The sequence below is a fragment of the Rhopilema esculentum genome, chromosome 19, assembly GCF_057945365.1.
Source record: "Rhopilema esculentum isolate cy_ngs chromosome 19, ASM5794536v1, whole genome shotgun sequence".
Lineage (NCBI taxonomy): Eukaryota > Metazoa > Cnidaria > Scyphozoa > Rhizostomeae > Rhizostomatidae > Rhopilema > Rhopilema esculentum.
Window position 1 is genome coordinate 7956556 of NC_142833.1, and position 17794 is coordinate 7974349.

Below are 17794 nucleotides of genomic sequence, written 5' to 3' on the forward strand. Positions count from 1 at the left end.
GGCTGTCCTAATATATCACAGCACGGTAGTTTTTACGCCCATTAGGCATTATGGTGGTGAATTTGATTTTGAATTTGGTTAGTCATTCAGCTTTGATTTTGAAGAAACCGAAGCTAAAAAAAACATGTTGATTTGCTGTTGATCCTGCAAATCATGCTGAGTTTCAACGTGTCTGAGAAACGTTCAAATGCTGCGATGAATAATGGCTTACTGCAGGTAACGGCGTCAATAAGAGATGGTACGTAGAGATAGATTTACAATACGATAATACAAGAAGCACCTCTATTACATTAAGCATAATAGCTGAAGAAATATCATACGCTCTTTATCAAGAGCTCTGATTGATTGATGAATTGATAATAGTCGCTATATTCAGAACCGCCGTAACAGGTGAATGCGGCTGGTAAAGATCTGTATCTTTCACAAAAAAAAACTCGCTATAAGATACCGGTAGTAGAGAAATAGATAACATTATAAAAGTACCAATGCAGTTATCATCATGCTTTTATTCTCATTCAAACTCAAGACTGATTAAAAATCACAGCTCATTGTTACATGATGCTTACGACAAAATTGACACACCCAGATTTATAAACAAGCACAGTGTACAAGCAATTGTTCACAACGGTTAACACAGAGACGTTGATACAATGACAACCAATTTACAATCAGTTGCTACACTCCACCTAAGTACAGTATCCGAAAGGAACTAAAATGTCACGAGCATCTGAAAACAATAAAAATATAAATGAGTCTATCTTATGGCAGCTGAGAAAGCCGGCCCAAGCAAGTTATTGTTGGAAAATTTCCTAGCATGAAGAATTAGATAATGGTGAAATAATTTCGAAAGGCAATTGAAAGAGATTAAAGTGGCTAAAGCCATCTGTCCATCAATGTAAGCCAATCAGTAGGCGTGTGTGTTGTAACACTCTCACTGTTTGGCCAGTTGATGATTGTAACACTTGAGAAACAACGAGTATCGACATTTTCAAAAGCGTTAATAATCTGGAGTACTCAACATCGACTTTTTTTTCTTGAAAAAATGAGTGCAAGCCTTATAACCGATTTCTCAGCAGACATTCTTGATACAATGCAATTCACTCTAGAGGTATTGACAAGCTTCATTAGCACGATTAATAACACTTAAAAACATTCCCTTTACTTCCTTTAAACAATGTTGCTTGAAAGTTGTTCCCGGGGACTCAAGCTTTTATGTGCTTAAAATTATCTTCATAAAACACTGTGTTGGCACACTTCTAATATGATATTCCTAACTTTCAAAATAAAACGTTTCCAGTTACAGAGCGTTTCAAGAACTTTCGACTTGGAAAGTGCGTTAAATTGCGTAAAGAGAAAAATCGAAATGAGTTCATTTGAAATGCTTATGTATGCATATTTTTGTCAAGATTGAATCATGAGGACATATCTGAATAAAATATCTAGACATCTAGTCTGGAAACAACGAATCTAGCTGATGAACTTTGTCGTGAGCCCAATCAAAATAAAAAGAGTTGGAAAGCTTGAAGGAATATTCTCATTGAAGAAGATGACGAGAGAAGATAGCAACTGCCGAGAAAAGGAACATAATTGCATTTTTAACTGTATTTTTGATACTGCTTGATTTATCAGAGCAGTTGAAAGAAATGGGAATTTCACTGCTATATCGCAGAGATTCAATATTCGTTGTCTGTTCAAGCATGGAAAATCTCTGGTTCTTTGATTAAAGTCCGACATCCAGTAACAGAATCAAGATTTTATTCTTGCTATGGATAAAACTGTCCAGAGAATTAAGCAGCCTCATTTTGAATACTTGTCAAGGTTTTTGTCTTGCTCATACAAAAGTTTGATACTGGCTTTGATTTTAAACAAAAACTTGCAAATTTTCATCTTTCGTAGTGCACAATTTGAGTACATACAGAATTCTAATGCATTTTGACGGTTAAACTAGTTGGGGGATGTGAAACTACACCCTAATGACTTTTGTATTTGAATAGCATATAATTTTTTAATAATCACATCGTCAAAAAATCTGTGATTGAATCTCTAACAATATAGACATTTCTTGCCGGACAATCGTTAGTTTTCTTATCACTTTTCTAAGATAAAAAATCTTTAATCGAAATGTCCCAAACTAGGCTGTTGATTGAAATGGTGTGTTGTGCATGTAGTTTTTTTCACATCTTCTATATCGATTAGTTGTAATTTGAGCAAACCATTATAAAGAATACAAGAAACCTAAAGCAATTTTTATTCATCCATTTTCAACAACTAAAGTATTTCTGCGAAAAAGCAAATTCAATTGAATCAAACGTGCAACCCCGATGCCCTTGTGTATCCTATCCTTGTGTATTTCAAAAAACCTTTTCCTCTTTTTGCGGCTTAGTAGAGCTTCTGATGCACAGCCGTTTCGATAAAGTCACGCTGGTATAATAAATGATGTCATTGAAAAGCATACTTGATTTTTCTTTAATCTTCTTTGAGTGAAGGAAATTCATTTTAACATAACCGTCGGTATAAAGAAGATTGTTGAAGTCAAATCATCCTTGCAAACAATAAGTTTATTCCGCGAGAGAGATCATGCGCTCTAAGCTCATGGCTGGTTGCAAAGCTTATAATTCAGTAGATCTTGTTCAACTAATAAAACTTCTGCAAATAATGTGGCAGCATTGCTTTACAAATCATGTGATGCCTTTGCAGGCCTTTTGAAAAGTATAAAAGAGGGTAATGATTAAAGTACATATTAAAAAAGCCCATTTCATGCTTGGTCCGTATCTTATCAAAACGTTGCAGTTTCATGTAGAAGAGATTGACGTAAAGTCAGTCAACCTACTCGATGAATAATTGATCAACTGAATGTTGAGCGTGCAAGTTTGCTTTCTAGTTTCACATTCTATTTACAGATAAGCCAGCTGCGTGAATTGTTCAGATGTATAAACAAGGGATACATGGATATGCATACGAAGAAAACTGGAAATGAAGTCTGCAATCTAAGGATGATCAATTATTTGATGGTGAGTAATACAATTATGGATCGTATAACTTATACTACCATTTGCGTAAATAATTTGTTAGAAAAGCAAGGTATGTTATGCAGAGAGCCAAGAAAAACGATATTCGCACAGTAGAAACCAATAATGAAGGCAATTGAAAACGAAAGGAGCTCAAATTCCACACCCAAACACCATTTTGCTTCCATTGTTTGTCAGAAGCAGACTTCAGAGACGAGAATGATATTATTCCGAGGAAAATTTCGGACTCTTGCTATTTGGATTCTTCTGCACACTCTTTTTACGCAAAGATGAACTTCTGAGCTTTGCAATCAACGTTACTTTCATTGGTTTGATCACGTTGCAATCAAAAGTAGTTTAAATTTCCTGATAATTGTGAATTACAGAAGAACTATTCACCTCTTCTGGAAAGAAATTTTGCGCGCACGTTTAACCTTCAAAGTCACCAAGTACTACATACATTTTAAAAGCTACAGCATGTCTATCGACGAATCTGCTTTTTCTAACTAAGAATTTTAGCTTCTCTATATTTTATGACATACATCCTTAGACCTATGCCTAAATCACATATTGTACTATAAAGTATGCTTATAGACGTAAAGAATTAAAGCTTTGGTGAATTTTTGGCTTCCTTTAATTAGACCTTAATGGTAGCTCGCCATGTCATGGATCAATATAGCTCTTGAATAAAACCTTTTGTCATTAAAATTCATAAATTGCATTCTTTTAAGGTCATGATAAATTTGCAATGTCTCTACTATCAAATCGTTGCTTCGAGATTTAATGTCGTGACATGTGAATCTCGCCGATAAATTTTCTAAGGACGAATAGTGTTTTGCAATTGACGACAAGTTGCTTTTGATAAACCTCTGATTAAGATCTGGTCTGGTTATCGGCAGCGAAATTGAACACTGACATTCACAGAAGACAAGAACATTGACATGCTTAGAAAAAAAGATGATAAAGTTCTAGCTTTTTCGAATGGATATCTTTGAAATCAAGTTGATAAGTTCTAGTCTGCCATCTTGATAAACTGAATTCTGCTTGCAAAGTGACAAAAAGAATCTTTTTTTTTAATTGTTTGATACTCAAATGTTGAGCATACCAAAGTCAATTCTTGTCTAGGAAACAGCTGATTCATTTCCACTAGCCAGCCATTAATCTTAGTTCCAAACAATATATTTTAGCTACAGTTCTATTCATTATACAAACATTTCGAAATTCTTAGCAGAAAACGGAGTTTCTATAAGCTGTATCGACTCAGGTACAACATAAAAAACAGCAAGAGCAGCTCATCTTCAATGGTAAAGGCTTGGAGAGCAATTTTCCCTTTCTTCGTGAGAATTTGTTGCTATAACGACAGGTGTCAACAAAAAATATGTGAATTTCACAAGTACGCATTGTTAGTACCTTTTATTCAGTTTGAATAGCATTGAAAATACCAATTATCCTGGCTGAATTTCTATTCATTTTAGTTACCTTCAATTTCCATGCTATTCACACAAAACAGTAGGCAAATTTACAACAATAATCGGGTTTGCGTTGAATAAGAAACCGACATGAATGCTGTGAAGCACCGTCTGGTTGCGTTTCCACGGTCTGGTTCCATTCCGAACAGCCTCTCAGTATCATTTGAAACATAGAACTAGTGCAAAAGCGTAGAGCAATTAACAATAGAACAGGAAAAAAGATTCCGCTCTAGAGGGATTCTTTTCTGTTGAACATTCATCTGGACAGAAGAGGGAACTGAACTGTCTTATTTGCAATACTAATAATTGACAGCTTTAAACTGTGGCAAGGCATATTTCATATTTCATTCTTTAACTTTTGTTTGGAAAAAATAGTAATTGTCACGCTTCCTAACCTTATCAGCTTCGAACCGCTTCAAACTTTTTCACGAGTACAGTTCCGAAATTGGACGGAACTGGTTTTATGCCTTCGCCAACCTGTCGTTCAAATGTTTCAAGATTTTTTAAGTCTTGTAGTGATGGATAAGAAGACTATATTTCAGGGCATCTTCAATATCAATAACTTCCTTGGGAAGTATCGCATCATAAAACGGGCAATCTGTACATTGACGTGGAGAAAAAACAGTACACGTGTTGTGTTAATAAGAACCTAAATCAGCAGTAAGTACTTAAAGTTTCTTAATGTGGCATCCAAATTTTGGTTCGTTAGTTTCTTAGTGGGTTCTTTTTTTCGTGACTTAAAAGTAATTAATTGTTTCAAAGTTGAGCTTTTATGGAAAAATTTAAACGCAGATCGTCACAAAAAAACCCCTGCAGATCAAAATCCAAATGATGTTATCTTGTCTAAAGAGAATTAAACAAAATAAAAATTAATAAAAACTCTGGGCAACAATGCTAGTAAAAGTTTATAGTAAAATCATCCTTACACTAACAATATCGTGTATATTCCTCGGAGCCGTCTTTAAATATAACTTGGTACTTGTTATTGACTCTTTTCAAAAGCTTGAAAGTTTTTCTCCTTTTGCTTAAATTTTTGTCCATTATAGTACTAGTTTCTTATAATCCAACTTCTTCAACATTAAAAACGTCTGTCTAAAGATTATTTTTAACTTTTAAAACAATTTTTGACTTTATGGGTCAGCAACTAATGTTACATTTTAATCAAGTTGCTTAGCATCTCTCTTAGAGATAATGACTGCCTGTTCCATACGTAGAATCTTTGCATTTAGGGTCTCTCGTACAGGAAAATTACATCCCGCCCAGTAGACTGCCAAGTAAAGCCAATATATCGCTTAATTCATTGCTTTCTTTCCATAAGAGAATATCTCGATGGGCTGGATAACCATTTCATTAACCAATGCCTCTCGAGATTCATTAATTTTTTATCATCTATCAATATTTATACACCAATTCTTTTCAGCAAAGAGATTAACCATAAAATTATCATCAACAATTGGCATTTGATGATCAAAAATGAAATAAAATAATACACTGCTCAAACAAGGGATTGTGTTTGGGCCCTGTTTAAAAAGAACTCTCTAAATTTGCTTTTTAAGAACAGGTTTGCTCTTTCTGTTAGATGTTTTCTGGCATATTATCCCAGTTTTTGATGACATAGAAACAGAAGCTTGGCTTTAAATATTTTAGCCTGACTTTTGTCATTGGAAGATGTTCGCATTGTTTTGTTCTTAAATAGAAGATATGGGTTTTTTCAGTAAATGCTCGGTATGAAAGGTCTAGGCAGAATTTTATAAGCAAGAATTCATCGTCAGAACAGAACAAAGAATTTTTCAGTCAACCATGTACATGTCTCTTCATCCTTAAGCTTGCATATCTAAAATGGCTTTGAAAATAGAGCTTAACAAAGTTTGAGAGCTATCTATTTGAAATATGCTTTTCGGCTTGCTTTTAATAAATGCATAAATCCCTTTCCAACCAAGGTTTTTGTTTATTTCAGTTTATAGATATTTGTCTTGTTGACCCTTTGAGTAGCTTATTAGTGAGAAAAAGATCTGGCAATTCATTATAAATCCTGCTAAATTTTTGCCAGTTGCCTAGGACTATTTACTCCTGTGCAATGGAGACTCAATTTTACAGACAACATTCGGACCATTGTATCTGTGTGTTGTATAAAGGTAACCATTGTATCGAGATTGCGTTGTATCGAGAAGTGTCCTTTGACCATTATTATTAAGAGATATCCGCTGTTGAGAGGTGTCCGTTATTGAAATGTGTCCGTTGTTAAGAGGAATCCATTTGAGGTTCTACTGTAATAAAACTTAACTTGTGCATAATTTTCGAAATATTCCAGGGAACCTACAAAATCTGTTATGAATTCTCCATTTCCATTGACGTAACATCATCAGCATCCATATATGGGATAATACTTTCCATACAGTTTTAAAAACGTTGCAAGTCTGAAAAGAAAGGGTCCCAATACAGAAGCCTTGTGGAATACCAACTTCGATGCTGATTTTGCTAGAGCTACATCCATTAAAGAATTTTATGCTCTTTATTCGGATTATGTGTTAAATTTTCCAATAGTTGAAATTTTCCTCCTGGTATTTTATGTGAAAAAAGTGATTTTGCAATTGAAAATATTAATTCTTGACAATGCAAACTATTTGATGCAACATTTTTTGCTAGATCATCTTTCCTTTGCTCCATGTAACGTCGGGAAATAGTGGAGGGATGGCTACTAGTAAGTATTTTTTTCAAAATCAGCACTCACTTTTACATTGAATCATTAAGTTAAACTTTGTATTATTTGTACATTATTTGCGCCAAACTGGTATTGAACATGAATTTTGCACCAAACTGGTATTGAACATGAAACTAAATTACTCAAGCACGAAGACCTTAAATTTACTGCACTGGAAATCTCTAGATATCAGACGAAAGTTCCATCGATGTGCCACCATTAACAAGTCGAAAAAAAACGATATAAGTTACACTTTCAGCAATAAAACAGGACACGATTTGCATAACATCCAGACAAGGAACAAAGAGCAATACCATCTATCTAAAGTAAGAACAAATTGGGGGAAGCAAATGTCATCCTATCTGTTTGTTGATGACTGGAATAAACTGGACACAAACATCAAGTTGGCAGGAAATTTTAATATTTTTAAACAAAGGTTTTGGACAATGTGAACTGATTTTATCCACTCCTAATATGATAAACTTTTTAATTGTAATGTTTTTTAGTAAATCGATACAATTAGTTAAATAGAGGACCATCGTGAAAAGCACCCTCGAGTGACTGAGGCCTTCCTCTGTAAATATTTGTATTATTATTATTACTATTATCATTATCATTATTTGAACGGAGTTGGAAAATCCGTGAAAAGAATGTCCATCCAGAAGAATTTTCAAAATATCATGAACATGTCCATCCTTATTATAATGTTTAGGCCGTCCATTTAATATAGATAACTGAACATATATAATCCAATAATTTTTTCTTGCAGGAATCAAACAGGTATATGTTATGTTTGGCAGTGATTTTGTTTACGAATCACTGAGCGGTAACCCAAAACTTGGGTTTACATCAACGTCTAATGATAAACAAGTGTTTGATGTATACAGCGACAAAACAATGAGAAAGCCAGGTACAACAATTTGTTTGGCGGAAAGATCGACTGGAGGTCACTTATTCTTTGACGGTAAAGTATTGTTAGTTACCTTTGATAGTAAACCAATTAAGCATATATGGTCTGAAGTATATAATAAAATGGTTATACGTTTTATGCAAATTTCATAATCAGGCAATCCAGTGATGTAAAAAATGTGGATTCAAGGTCTTTTTTAAAACACTAACTAGGGGAGGAGGGCCTACTGCCCTTTAAGCCACAGTGACTTTTCACTGTTTAGAGCAATATGCTATTGTCCAAATCTTCAAGAAACGAAATCTTGTCCCTGCAGCTATTTTTCCCTTCAAAAAAGCTATGCTGGATTATAACATAAAGCAATTGGGTGGTGCTGCTCAAATTTACAAGATTCAGTTCAGGGTTGAGGGGAGAAAATCTCAGGGTAGGCATTTCTGCGATAAAATGCTGCTCAGAATTGTGTGACCACACTGATTGGAGGGGTAAAATAATGCAACCACCAATAAAGGGTAAAATTACTGTTTACCAATCTATCAAGAAGTGCTCAATAGGCAGAACTGTACACGCTTTGGTGTGTATTAGTCGTTAGAACAGATGTTATCCCTATTTAACTCAAGTTACCCCCATTCACTACCTACATGAAATTGTAATACCCGATATCTCCAGAGGCTTAACCTGTGTAAAATAAAAAACACCTACAGAGAGAGTAGTTTAAGAGTTCTCTGATGATCCAACTAAGCGCAAAACTCAAAGTGGCAACTTATAATTGTCCTGATCTGCACAATCAACAAACACTCGTCCTTTAAAAGAGCGCAATTTTTTAAATATACTTGAGACCATCAACTACTTTCTCTTAGTTGATTCATTCAACCTACAAGCATGAGTTTTTGTTCAACAAATTCAATTTGATCATTTTTGTTTCACTTATTCTAATAGTCCTAGCAAAAGTAAGATCAATATCTAATGAAATATAGAGTTTTCCTCCCCGTCGAGAATTAATTGAAATCTCAAGTTGAAAAAATACAACAGGGACACCAACTTAAAAATACCTTACCTCTTCACTTTTATTTGACGCCAATTTGATCCTAAAGTTTCTTGTTTAGGTGAATAACAAAAATAGTTCATCGGAAATGTTTACCTGATTTTTCCCTTTGAACTTACTCCGTTCTAAAAATGCAATTTATACAATTATAGATTGTTTAACATCTTCGCTGGCTTTGACCTACGATCCTGAAATCAAGACATATAGGACTGAGAGCCAATGTTGGACTAAAGTTGACGCAGCCATCAAAATGGGGGAATGTACAACATCAGACTTTATTCAACGTATGAAATGACTCATTATACCATAGCATTGTACTAACTTACATATGTACAATTGAAAGGATTAATCCAAAGAGAGAAAAGTTGGATCTTATAGGATGTTAGCCTGTATAAGTTTATATAAATTTTACCTGAGCTAGAGGACCGGAGTTTTTTCTCTCCCTATTTCGTCCCTCCAGTGTCCAGAATACTTTGCGGTCAAACGGTCAATGAAGAAGGCCAAAGAAACAAACAAAACACGATTGTCACACCTAAAACATGCCCGAATATCATTGTTTTTTTAGAAAGGTTTCAAAGCTTTAAAAAATCATCTTGAGAAAGGCTGATTATTTTTTGGACTAAGCGTAAGGCATACAAATTAGACAGTGAAGAGTAAGATTGATAATGTTGAGGCAAATTCTTTGGCAGGAAAACAATATTTCCAAAAAATGTTTTGGCTTTACAGAATTTAGAAATGGCTTTTTCAAAAATGAAACGTCAGTATACACTTTCAAACAATTTTTTTGATAAGTCGATGTACCTACTAAGCTAAAATGAATTAATAGATGTAACAAAGCTCATCTGTTCTAAGATATTCTTAATTATCTAATTACAGACCTTAAACAGATTTTTAAGATTTCACCACTTGCAGGATGGTTCTTTTGTTCCCTTTCTATATTTTTTCTTTTAAATATGTACTTAAGGTTTGATGGAGCACAATATGTTTTGAATTACTTTTGAATTATAGATAAGGCATCAACGCTAGAAGACTGATATTTTTCATTTTAAAAGGTAAATAGGCATTAAATGGAAAGAATCTAATCAGATACCAAAAAACTATGAACAAATTATTATTTTAATTTCATTGAACGTCACGCGAAAAAAATGCAAAGGCCGGTTGCGCAAGAGCCTTTGAGAGGCACTAGGAATGAATTATCTTAACAAAATATAACTTGAATTTTTTGTACGTTATCTGTATGAAACATCAAAAGAACCGATCAATGGATTCATTTGTGTTCAGAAGCTTCATCAAATGCACAACATTGACTTCAAAGTACTTTTTTTAGACGATATAGATGAAATGACAACAACAACAACAACAACAACAACAACAACAACAACAACAACAACAACAACAACAACAACAACAACAACAACAACAACAACAATACATGGTCACAGCACCATCCATATGACGACGCCAATGATATCGTCGCCTTCTTTCCCAGCAGTGCCAGTTACAGGTTATTTTTAATAAAGCATTTCTTCCCAATTTTTTCCAATGATTTTCCTCGTCGTTACAATTTAAAGATTAAACGTTTTTTTACTTCTTGCACCTAAAATAGTAAAATTGCTATGAATGCTTTCGAACATTGACAGGTAATAATGACAAGAGAAGCATGAGAAATGATCATTATTGCTTATCATTGTTCATTAGAAAAAGTCTTTACAACTTTTTGCTAATAACCTATGCAATAAGATAAATGTCCAGTTATTTCTCTTCTAGAAAGATCTTCATCATAAGTATACTGCAGTTTGTTCAGAATCTGCAGAAGAGTCATTTACATAGATCATGTTTTATGATATCCTGCTGTAGGCATTAAGTTTTAACTATATAGCATATTGCCTTGGCCTATAGAGGCTTAGCACGCTGTTGAAAATGACTCAAAGGGAAGCGTTAACACAGACGTTTCTCAGAGCAATAGCAACAAGTAGACAAGACTATGTTTTGGCATTTAGAGGGGATGCAGTACTCTAGCTCTAAAACCCTGGGTGTTGGTGGATCCAAAGAGTTACGACTTGGCTTTTATCTCAGCAAAATTGGAATTATTTAGCGCTTTTTGGAAAACTAGATGATTGGTATAAATTAAGAAATCAGTTTGACACCGCATACTCCCAAGAAATTTTCCACTTTCACGCTGCTCTTATTTCACTTACAGGGGTTCAAACAGCAACAAAAGCTTTCTCCAGCTCTTTGAGCACTGCTCAGTCTTACAAAACAGAAGTAAAAGATGGATTTACGATAACACCTTCGTCTACGCTTACAGAAACAAAAGCATCTACCAGCATTGGTAATTTTAAGATGCTTATTTTTCTTAAAACTTCATTAACCACGTGGTACAACAGGGACACGTGTCTATCAAATTTTCTCTCCTTCGGGTAGTACTATACCATAACTTTTTGAACGGCCTTAATTTTTTTGAAGGGCCTTCCTAAGGCCTTAGCTACATGGCCTGGATTCGCATTTATTTTGGACAAGGGTTTCAATCACACGACGCTGAGGCAATCCGTTGCCTCTCTCCTAAGCAAGATGCATGGCAATCCGGTGTCGTGTGGCATGGAGGCAAACGGAGTGAATGACAATACAAAGCCATGTAAAGACTTTTGAAAGCTGAGTGCTATCGCTTCGGATTGGGCGGTCAGTTCGATTTGATAACCCATCTGGGGTCGTGTAACTCAGGCCTAGATTTTCAGATTTCTGCTTTGACTGTATAGGTACTAATAAAACAGCCAAATTTTTGCACTTTCGCAAAAATATTGCTGAAAACATAAATTATCAATAGAAGAGTTATTCTAAAGAATAGAACAGTCGTAGTCAACTCGCAACTCACTAGAACCAAGTATATTGCTTCTAAACTGTAGTGACTCTCCCATACTTAAAAGCTTCCCTGTATTTTCTTCCACTTGGCTAATGTTTTATTGGTATTTGAAGACTTTGCACCGTTTTTAGGCACCTCAGTATCGGTAATTGAATTAAATTAGGAGGAAAGAGTATATTGGTTTGGTGACTATGAGAAGAAAATTTGCCGCCACAATGAATTTCGCATGATATCGTCTTCATATGTGAAGCCACAAATTCGTACTTCAGAGATTCGGAAGAGAAGTGGTTCTGTTGAATTCATAATTATATTGTAAATATGAATTGCTTCAGAATAAAAATCTAAAGCTCACATATATTTTGAAATATTGAACTTGGTGAACTAAAACTTCCTAAAATTTCAAGCAAAATCAATTTTTAGCGTATGCATCAAAAGAACTCCACCCCGATCAGAAATATCAAATCAAACTAATATACTGTGAACAATGGCAATCATTTAAACTGTCTTCAACATAACAAAATTATCTAAACGGTTGATATTAATTGATTGTTTTTAACTTCACATTAAGGCCCTTTAAACTCAGAAGCATTCAAAAATACAAGCAATTCAAGGCGAATGAGAGAGGATCATTGTGACGTGGATGTCTAACCAAGTCGACTCTTCCTTGTGTGGGACTATGCATCCTTACGTAACTGAATGAATAACAGAAACTTTGCAATGAAAACAAAATCAGGATACTGCTATTACTGTACACTGTATTTTAAGTTTATAAAGAATAATATAGTGATATTTATTTTTTTGCAGTGAACATGACCGAGAATCTTGAAGTTAACGATTTTTACTTAGCCAACCCTGGACAGCAATGTTTAGAATTCTGCCAAAGAATAGGTTCGTATAGATAATGTCTCATGATAGAGTTATTTTCGACATTGCCTTCAATGCTTTTTGTGTATCATTGTGTGTTCTAGTTTTTACTTTCATTCTGAGTGGTAGTGGTGTTTGTGTACCGTCAGCATTTGTCAATTGAGGCGAATTCATTGGGTTTCTTTGATCTTTCTAGATATATTTTCCTTTGTCTTATTTTCCAATCAATACTTTTATTTTATGCGTCTGCTTCAAATGCTTGAATAGGACCAAAACATCGTTCCCTTACAATAGCTTCGCATGACATATCTACCAATGACACACCTACAAAGACTTTTCTATGTCACACCAGACAACAGAATTGATCTAATTTGTGAGGTTGATATAATTTTTTAAAGGAACATTGATAAAATCACTGGACAAGTAATACAACATTAATGACCCATCAGCAGCTTTCTTTGTAAGAGATTTATCGATGATTACTAATGGATTCTTTCCTTTATGGAAAACGCGGCTTAAAAATAAAAGCAGGTTGCATTAGCAATCACTTCTAAGAGCGTTGGAGCCAGGTGCAGTATTTGAAGAAAATAAAACTCAAACTCTTTAAAACTCAAAGCAATCTCAATCCTAGTTTCATGAAACAAATTTTCGTTCTGAAAGATGTACCTTACCACCTTCGAAGCTGCAAAAGTATTTTTGCACCGAAACCAAAAGCAACAGGGTATGGTATTGCAAGTGCATGTTTTCTTGGATCTAGGATATGGCATGCTATGCCATCCTCTATAAAAGAGTCCCAGACATTTAACACCTTCAAAAGAAAAATTCAAAGCTACGATTTTGATTGCAATTGTAAATTGTGCAGATTGTATATAGGTAATTTAGGGTTTTCTTAGTTATGTTCTTTAATAGGATTCTCTCGTTTGTAATTTAGATTTAATTTATTATAGTATCTTGCATTGAAGTTTCGATTGGCTTAAATTAGCACGTGTGCTAGCAATAAGAGCCAACTTTAAATAAAGAAATTATTATTAATAATTATTATAACGAATTTCTTGAAGAATCTAAATAATCCCTAAAAATGCAACGCAAAACTTTGCTAGTGATTTTAAGCTTTTTATGACACAACTTTCTAACCGGGTTGAACCCAGCTTGAAACCACTTTCGTTTACACTACATTGACCACAAAGGAATGTGCAAACGCAAAGTTGGGTTGAGCCCTGGTTAGTTTCGCCACGCATGCGTGATCACTGGCATCTTTTAAAATGGCGGACGGCATAAATGAGAATTTGATGTGGGGAGTGTATTCACTGTGGTGTGGTCCAATCTTTTTCACCTTTCCCCTTCAGTCTCCCTGCAATCTCTTCGAATATAGGCAGTTATCTTGTACATCTAGATGTTGCTTGATCCCTTCGTACGCCAACATTTCGATTAATGCCATGACTTCGTTGGCAGCGAACTCGCGCATTTTCAAAAATTTGTTGCTTTGAATTGAAAGATCTCTCCCCTGAGCGTTCCAAAATAACTTTTGCGCGTGTAGGCGCCTTTTGATGCATAGCTTGAAAAGCGCGTGCACGCATCAATTCGTTAACCTTGGTTCAACCCAAGTTTGCGTTTACACTGAATTCCGAAGATCTTAACATGGGGTCAATCTAGGTTCAACACAACCCAGGGTAGGGTTGACTTAAACCCAGGTTAGCTGCATTTACACTACAAAATTTCTAACCCAGGTTTATGTTAACTCAGGCTCAACCCGGTTTGACAGTTATAGTGTAAACAGGGCTTTGGAAAAATATATAGTGTGTAAATGTAAGTAAATCAATGGTGATATAGGAGGAATATTGAAAGGTCTTGCGCAACAGGCATGATTTTCAACTTTGTTTTCAAAACATGCCTAATATTATACAGCATGAAAATACCAAAGATTGTCTAATTCTACCAACATAAAGACTTTTATAGCAAAGCATGCTGGTTGCGCAAGAGCCTTTAAGAACACCCGAGCCTAATTTATCCAGAAAATAAGAGCATTGAGTCCCAGCAGAAATATCGGATTCATATTAGAAAGAAGGTTAATTTTTCATTCTGTTTGAAGGGAAAATTTGCACAAGTACAATCGTCACAGGAAATTCTGAGTCCGTGTTTACCGCTGAAGGCGTTACATGCTTGGACAGTGAAACAAAAAAACTATGGCAGAAAGCATATGACCCATCATACTACATCAACGGTTCTATTTGCGCTGGATATATAGCAGTAAATGAATCAGGAATCAATTGTCACGTTCAAGGATTCAACAATACAGGAATAAGACGACTGTGTAAATGTTTGATATCAGGTATTGCCCATGCCTTTCCATTTTTGATGGTTGTTTTTAAAAAAAAACCTTGCATTTGATGTAAGATAACATTTATGAATGTTGAGGGTTTTTGTGTAAACAAGAACTACTTTAATTCTCTAATCTTCGCTTGCCTATGAGACACCGTTAAAAGTATGTGAAATCATTGAAGTGGTTTGTTAGAAGTCCCTTGCATTTGTTCGTTTGTTGATTGTGTTCTGCTCCCCTGTTTAACAACGTTTTCTTGAAAAAAAACAAGTAGGAAGCAGTGTTTTCATATACATAATGCTATTAAAGTTAGATTACATGATTAAGTTGTTTGAAAACCAGCATAACGTAGAGAGATGGCTAGGATCACGCATATCATGTTATTGTGCCCATCAATCTCTATGCATCAAATGTAACCTTTAAGAAAACAGTAAAGTAGCTATTAATGTCTACCACAATCAACTCATTTGAAGGTCTCTCGTCTGATTTTTCTAGGTGATGAAGATAATTTCGGACCTTGGCTTCCCTGGTCATCTTGTTCTGCGTCTTGTAATGGAGGTGTACAAACCAGAACACGCACGTGTATTGTAGATTCGTGTTCAGGCCAAACATCAGACCAAAAAAACTGCAATACACACCCTTGCCCAAGTATGTTTAAACTTTCTTTATTTCAACAACTGTATATTCTATAACCATTTACAACGCGGAGCAGAATATGCACCAAACGTAACCCCAAATAGCGTTTGAAGAATCCATCTTGCATCAACAACATTTTTTCGAAATGCTGCAATAATGTGAAATCTGCCGAATTTTCTCGTGAAATCTTTCTTTCAATGCGTTGTACCATTTTCCTACGTCAGTGGTAGGAGTAACTTTTGATCAGGTAGACTTGATTTTAGGAGAAAGAAAACAATTGGGAAGTATTTATTAGGACACCATTCAAGCAAAACTTTCAGAAATATCAAATTGACTAGCTTATCTATACTCTGTTGCTCCTAAACTAGTAGCATCGTATTCCTGAATAATGACAACTGCAAATGATCTTTAACTCTTCATGTTTTTAGTCCATGGAGGATTTTCTGAATGGTCTGTATGGTCAGGGTGCACAAAAACATGCGGAGGAGGACAGAAAACCCGAAGCAGAACATGCACCAACCCTTCCCCCCAATACGGGGGTTTTGATTGCTTCGGAGATAGATCAAAAAGTGACATATGCAATTTGAACTTTTGTCCGGGTAACTTGAGAATACTTGTTACTTCAGTCACTTTCTCGTCTTTATTGTATTTTTCAACATTTAATCACTCAAAAGTTAATAAGTTTTGTCAGCTAAAATCATATAGATCAATGGGAAATTAGATACACTCAAATAATTTTCAGACTTAGAGTATTTAGATCTTAACGAAATATGTATGGAGGACATTTATATAACTGGTATATGACTATGAAGCAAAGCAAACGTGCAATTAAAAAATCATCGTATGGAATAATGATAATTGTCATCGTTTTGTAATAGTATTGACAAAAACGACAGATAGCAAGTGCATATGCATCCCAGTAAAAGATATCTGACGTGATATTTGATTCCTCCAACTGCCTGTTTAGATTCAGCTTTGCCACATATTTTTGATTCTGAAGGTGCTTTCTCAACTGCATCAGTCTCTTATATGAGCAGCAATAGCACTTTCGGTTTTAATCATTTTAAAAGAAGGTTTTTCATAAACCTGATCTTGCAATTAACTATTGGGCTAAAAAACATAGCTACACTCAACACCAACATTGAAAAACACCTGAATCAAATCGAAACGAATCACACCTTAGATCCGTCCTGTTCTATTCACCAAAAGCGTGAATCTACTCGATGTTGTATTGTGGCTCCAGCAGTTCATTCCTTGTTGTTTGGATTTTCAGTTCATGGCAACTGGAGCTCTTGGACGGAATGGTCGGCGTGTGATAAACCATGCAACTCAGGACGAAACATGCGATGGCGTTTCTGTAACAACCCTGCCCCACTTTATGGCGGTAATGTTTGTCCAGGAAACAGTACCAGTGAGATGAAATGCAACGATAAACCTTGTCCAGGTATTGCTGCTATTGTACCAGCTTGTGCTGCAAGAGATAACAAAGTTGATATTCTAAGGAAATTGACTGTAAGGTCATGATTACGAATTAGAATTTCCTTCTTCGTTAAAACTAAAAATTGATTGCACTGAAATAGAAAAAAAGTTTTGAAGATTATGAGTAATGTTTTTAAACGATCAGCAAAAGTGTAACATCAACTACACACGATTTTTGCCCAGCACCATCGAGAAAGCAATAGCATGAGTGCTGGTAGCCATGCTAATAATTTATAAAATGGCAGAAGAAATTGAGCATATTATTAGAAACTTTAAGAGGCAAGCAAAGAAAAGCCACGGTAAAAACTTAATATATATATTTTTCAAGTCTTGTTTTTTCGAATGGTTTCTCGTATGATTTCCTGAATGGTTTTTTTGTTGTTTAGAGGAAAATTGGATCGCTCAATCTTCATATTTTGACTAGTTGGTGTTTAGTTAGTTTTCAAGTTTGTTACTCTAATGTTGGTCTTATTCTTTCTTTGCTAAGGCTCGTTATTCAAAAGTATTTAAA

The 17794-nt window shown here is 34.9% G+C and overlaps 1 protein-coding gene across 1 annotated transcript in view; it reads left to right on the forward strand.

Annotated features, from left to right (window-relative positions):
- The window catches only part of LOC148957975 (uncharacterized), a 31347-nt gene continuing 13553 nt past the window's right edge, over positions 1–17794 (forward strand). Inside the window, exons 1-12 of the mRNA XM_089113908.1 lie at positions 1–238; positions 2901–3011; positions 7124–7178; positions 7948–8142; positions 9280–9411; positions 10455–10631; positions 11328–11459; positions 12792–12875; positions 14941–15180; positions 15664–15816; positions 16233–16403; positions 17078–17248. Coding sequence (XP_088970034.1) covers positions 236–238; positions 2901–3011; positions 7124–7178; positions 7948–8142; positions 9280–9411; positions 10455–10631; positions 11328–11459; positions 12792–12875; positions 14941–15180; positions 15664–15816; positions 16233–16403; positions 17078–17248 — 1624 coding nt within the window. The 5' untranslated portion in view covers positions 1–235. The remainder of the gene's footprint in view (positions 239–2900; positions 3012–7123; positions 7179–7947; positions 8143–9279; positions 9412–10454; positions 10632–11327; positions 11460–12791; positions 12876–14940; positions 15181–15663; positions 15817–16232; positions 16404–17077; positions 17249–17794) is intronic.